The following is a 5,722-nucleotide window of genomic DNA, read 5'->3' as shown; positions in this document are numbered from 1 at the left end:
TGTTTGTGTGGTTTTCAAAATGTTTTGTAGTCTGTATATTCCCTGAATTAGTGCCCTCACATTTTTAAAAATATTTTTACCATAATATACATTTATGGACTCTGGTGTGGCACTATAGGATCAGCACTGGATTGTGAACCAGAAGGCTGGCAGTTCAAACCCACCAGCTGCTCCTTGGAAACCCTCTACAGGGTTGCTATGAGTTGGAACCGACTCAACAGCACTTAATAACAACAACAATGTGAATACATTTATGTATCTATAAAAATATACAATTTGTTTATGAAGTTCTTCATTTTCAAGAAAAACCTTTTGTATAAATTACTTTGTATAATTACAGTACATCTTAAAAGCATGCAGTTGACTCTTACCTTCATTTAATATTATTTCTAAGTCTCCAGGAAAAGAGGTATGGGTATCCGAATATTTGAAATGCCCCACAGGTAATTCTAAGAAACACTACTTACTGTGTGTGTGTGTGTGTTATCTAGAGCTGCTATAAGAGAAATAGCAAAAGTAGGTGGCTGAACAAACAACCTTCCCCTATAGCTGACACCTGATTTCAGACTGCTAGTTTCTCATAGTTAAGAGGCTAGAAGTTTGAACTCAGGTGTCAGCTATAAGGGAGGGCTTTCTGTCATGGTCTTTCTTTCCTGGAAGATCTTCATGGGACTTGGCATCTCTCTTCCCCGTCTTGTCTCTGCTTCTTCCTTGTTTGTTTAATCTCTTTCATATCTCCAAAGAGATGGCCTCAAAACACATGGTCTGCTACTTCTGCCTCATTAACATCATAAAGGAAATGTATTCCCAAATGGCATTACAAATACAGACACAGAGAGAGGTTAGGATTTACTGCACATGTTTTTGGAGGACGCAGTTCAATCCCTCCAGGAACTGAAGAGGATCCAGAAACTCACATCAGAATCTACTGTTTGGAGTTCTTATTAAGACAGTCTGTTAAATTTCTAAATATTTTGAAGACTGCATTACCTCACTTTTTACTGAATTTTGCAATTTGGAATCCTTTGATTTTCTTTATCAGTAACCAGATCTTTTCTGCTTTTTTTTTTTTAATGCTGCCTTTGTAATACAGCTATGAAGACTTAAGTCGGTAATGTTATTCTTTGCTCTTTCTGCTTTATGTCATTTTAAGTAGCTTAAGTGTCAGTGATAAATTGAAACATGCCTATAATTTCATATACAAATTCTTTTTTGGCTGCGGCCTTTTGCTTCATGATAAACATGCCAATTTCTTTTGTTTTAGATATTACAAGAAGACACAATGCATTCTCCCTGGATGAGCAACACATTGCATGTATTTTGTGCAATTAGTGGTACATCAAGTGACAGAGGTTATGGTTCCCCAAGATACGCTGCTGAAGTCTGAGAACATGCAGGTGTAAAATGACAACAAAACTGACCTTTCTCAGGAATATTCGGAGCTGTGCAAATGTTCACATTTAAAGATTCAATGTACATGGAGTGTTCTCTCTGCACACCAAAATGTTGATGCTTTCAAACAGGGTGCTTACATATTTTGTAAATATTTAAGCAACTTGAAAGTGCCTGGAAAATTGCACCACTGTGCTTGGTTTGTACTTTTTAAAGTAAATCTGTATACTGAGAAGTAGAGCGCAAAACCATGAGATCAGTTTGCTTAATTATTGCTTAACATAATAAAGGTACTATGTAAAGTTGTATAATGGAACACAATAAAAGGTAAAACTTCTTTGTAATTAGAAGTGAATGAAATAGTACTTTGAACTTAGCATTTTTGTTCACAAGAAGCTTAATTCATCATCACATTTAATCTTTTGAGAACAAATATAACATCTCCCATCAAACATTGAGTATTTCCAAGTGCAGTGATCATGGGATCTTTGACTATTAGTAGTCAAGGCTGGGCTGAAGGAACTCAAAGCATTATTCAATGCAGACCATTTCAAAGCGAGAAGAAACACATAGAAATACCCAGCCTACTGTTCCTTGACTTTTTGATCTGATGATATGAGCTAATTAATTTCGCCTGTCTTACACATAGAGCGATGAAGCGTTCGTACATGCCTTGAATTTCCCTAGCAGGCAGTAGTTGTTACCAAACCTTGATCTCATGACTCAATTCAGAAAACTAAACAAAACATTTTGAAGAATTTACTGCCAGTTCATTCTATGCAACCACAAAGCCTTAGCAGCAGAGCCTTCTTTTCCTCAGTGACAAGGTTAACAAACCTTTGGATAGGATTTGATGGTTGCTGTTGATGGTTGCTGCATGCTGTGGGACCATGTACAAAACTACCCTAAACAGATTTAACAATTGCTAGATAGAGATTAAGGAGCTCTGGTAGCGTAGTGGTTATGAATCCGGTTGCAAACCGAAAGGTCAGCAGTTCGAAACTACCAGCTGTTCCGCGAGAGAAAGATGGGGCGTTCTGCTCCTGTAAAGACTTACAGCCTCAGAAACCCTGTACAGGGTCGCTAGGAGTCGGAACCAACTCCATGGCACACAGCAGCACCAGCAGTTAGAGATTGAACTCCTGGTGTGGCGCTGTAGGATCAGCACTGGATTATGAATCACAAGATCAGCATTTCCAACCCACTAGCTGCTATGAGTTAGAAATGACTCAACGACGCACGTAAAAACAATAGCTAGACATTGGCGTCCTGATGTGGTGCTGGAGGATAAGCACTGAACTGTTAACCGCAAGGGCAACAGTTCAAACCCACCAGTCACTCCTAAGAAACCCTATACAGAGTTGCTATGAGTCGGAACCAACTTGACAGCACTTACGAATAACAAGTTAAAGATTGCTTTTCCATCTCTGAAGAAACCTCAAATTCCCAGAATACTTCAGGGGAAATCAAGATATGGGGAACTGCTTTTAGCTTGAATTATCCATGTAACTTTACATGCCCTCATGTAAATTTTAAGTTCTGGACTTATTCTCCTTATGTTGTTAAGTCTCTTTTTGCTGATGAAAAACACACTGAAATATAAACAGATTCCACGGGTCTGACTTTTTTAATGCTTTATGATCAAGTAATTCTTAAACATTATTCTCCTGGCTTGATCATTTTTCTTTGCATACAATTGTTTAGCTTTCTAGGGGATAGAAATCAGCTTTGTATCTTACCAGGGGATTCAGAAGTCTTTCAGAAGCAGCTTGTAATTCTCTGATGTCTAGCAGTAATCTATTGTTAGTTTCACCTTTTAAATGATTATATTTGACATATATTAGAAAGGAAACATTTCCTAGAATGAGTGCTGCTTCCAAGAGTGTGAGGCATCTTGGGAAACTCCAGTGCTCTTTCACCAATAAGGAACAACAAGGAGCTCTGGTAGGGTAGTGGTTATGAATCGGGCTGCTAACCTCAAGATCCACAATTTGAAACTACCAGCCATTCCGCGAGAGAAAGATGAGACTTTCTGCTCCTGTAAAGATTTGCAGTCTTGGAAACCCTGTGCAGGGTCACTATGAGTAAGAACCGACTCCATGGTACTTAACAACATCACTTCCCCCAGAGTCCTGGTGTGGCATGGTAGGATTAGCCACAAGAACTCACCAGCCACTCTTTGGAAATCCTACACAGGGTCACGTTGAGTTGGCATCGACTCCATGGCACTTAACAACAACGATCACATCCCCTAACATAATATTGTGGATAATTTTTAGAAAGTATGATAAATGGCTTATGCCCTCAAGGAGTTTGGAATCTAGTTGAAGAGACAACACATACACAAAATTAAATAACATTTTACATAAGACACAAAACTTTGTATTACTAAAGGAATGACATTGCTTATAATGCTTGTCAAATTCAAGGAAAGAAGGAGAGGTCATGGTAAATTGTAATGTTCTGGGAGGGTTTCATGGGGCGAGGGGTGGGGAAGCCTTGATTCAGGTTGTTGAAGAACAGGCATTTGTGTAAGAACATCATGAGCAAAGGTACAAAAGGCAAAAGTTCAGGGAATGGTGAGGAGAGACCAGTTTGCTCATGGGAGTGGTAGATGAGAAATCTAGACAAAGTTTGGAGCAGATTTTGGAAGGCCTTGAATGCCAAGCTAATAATGTTTGGACTTTGTTCAGTACACATGGAGTCAATAAAGGTTCTTAAACAGATTACTTAAGTGCTAAATCTGTTATGTTGCTGCCAGTTGTATTTGAGGCAGAGAGATGGAAATGAAAAGCAATTAGACAGCTAATATAATCCAGAAATGAGCCATATAACCCTAGAGTCGGATAACAGGAACAGAAATGGAGAAGACAAGTACAAGAGACATCCAGAAAGACTGGATAGGACTAAAGAGAAAAAACACCTGTGTCCAATGAATTCTTCATGGCATGGGACAATTTCACTAGCTTTACTTTGCCAAGTTTTGGACTAATGGCAGCAGGTTGGTGGTAGTTACATGCTGTGAAGTCAGTTCCAACTCACAGCAACCCTGTATAGGGTTTCTGAGGCTGTAAATCTTCACAGGAGCAGAAAGCCTCATCTGTCTCCCAAGGAGTCGTTAGTAGTTCTGAACTGCTGACAGTGAGATTAACAGCCTAACTCATAACCACTACGCTATGAAGAATAAGGAGAACTGAACTAGAGAACCAGGTAAATGTGTTTCTAAATATTGCACGTATTCGGTATTACCATTTATATAGTTTGATGATTTCAGGGACTTGTATGACCTCCACAAATTAATTCATGTCACAGAATACATTTCTGTTCTACGAGTAGTTTTGTAAAGAATGAGTCTAATTTCCCTAGGAAGTTACTGTTTTGATAAGTCTTTGAGCATATTGTGAAATATGAATAAGTCACAACTGGTAGCATATCACTATAATGATAAACTATAGAGAAAATCAGTCATTTTATGTAAACAATTTTAAAAACCATTTGTCACCAATTCTGTGGTATAGCTACAGATCGGATGATTATTGTTACCATTGTTATGTGATGTGGCTGCATATATAAATATCGTGAACATATTTTTTTTTAATGAAATGGAAAGCAGCAAGTGGTAACAATAGCTTTGGAATCTCGCCCAACATATCATCAGAGAATTGGCAGTGACTCACTGGTTAATAAAACAAATAGGTCATAAGAATCCAAGCTTCTTTTATTATAAATATTAGTTTTCTCTGAGATGAAGACTATTAGCAGTGCATTAAAGTAATAGGAATTTACAAATATTAGTGGTTAGATACATATTTCGATCCACAAAATATTGGGTTACATTAACCTCGGTCTTGTTCTGAGCACAATACAACTTCAACAATCAAAACACAAAGGGAGGAGAGGACTTCCGGTGCTTCCCTGACCAGGCAGCTAATGTAGGGCAGTCTCGGGGAAAAGGGGCGGAATCACACATAAGAAACCTCTGTCTAGCAGACAGACAGCCTTTGAACAAACATAAGATCTTATATTTCAACATTCTGAACTCGTATTTTTAAAAGATCAAATTGCTGAGGAATTACAGGCATTTTGAGCTTTTGCCTGCCTGCATGCGGCTCCCGCTTCCGCGCCCGCACTAGCAAGTGCCTCTGCCTCCTGCAGACCTTGGAATGCAGGGCTACAGCAACCCCACTTAGAAGGCTGCATTTCCAGAGAAAAGAAGCATAAACTAACAAAGCCGAACAAATAGAGAGGGATATCGGCGTGGATGTCAGGAAATTGGGAGTACCCACGGTACAGAAAGACTGAGAGAGGCATTTTTTATGTCATCAAATTC

The 5,722-nt window shown here is 38.8% G+C and overlaps 1 protein-coding gene across 1 annotated transcript in view; it reads left to right on the top strand.

Moving 5' to 3' along the window:
- DOCK11 (dedicator of cytokinesis 11) overlaps nt 1-1,736 on the top strand; it is a 280,134-nt gene extending 278,398 nt beyond the window's left edge. Inside the window, exon 54 of the mRNA XM_006872109.1 lies at nt 1,265-1,736. Coding sequence (XP_006872171.1) covers nt 1,265-1,387 — 123 coding nt within the window. The 3' untranslated portion in view covers nt 1,388-1,736. The remainder of the gene's footprint in view (nt 1-1,264) is intronic.
- The last annotated feature ends 3,986 nt before the right edge of the window (nt 1,737-5,722 follow it).

This window comes from Chrysochloris asiatica, unplaced genomic scaffold (assembly GCF_000296735.1).
Source record: "Chrysochloris asiatica unplaced genomic scaffold, ChrAsi1.0 scaffold00183, whole genome shotgun sequence".
Lineage (NCBI taxonomy): Eukaryota > Metazoa > Chordata > Mammalia > Afrosoricida > Chrysochloridae > Chrysochloris > Chrysochloris asiatica.
This window is presented reverse-complemented; position numbering and strand designations above follow the sequence as displayed.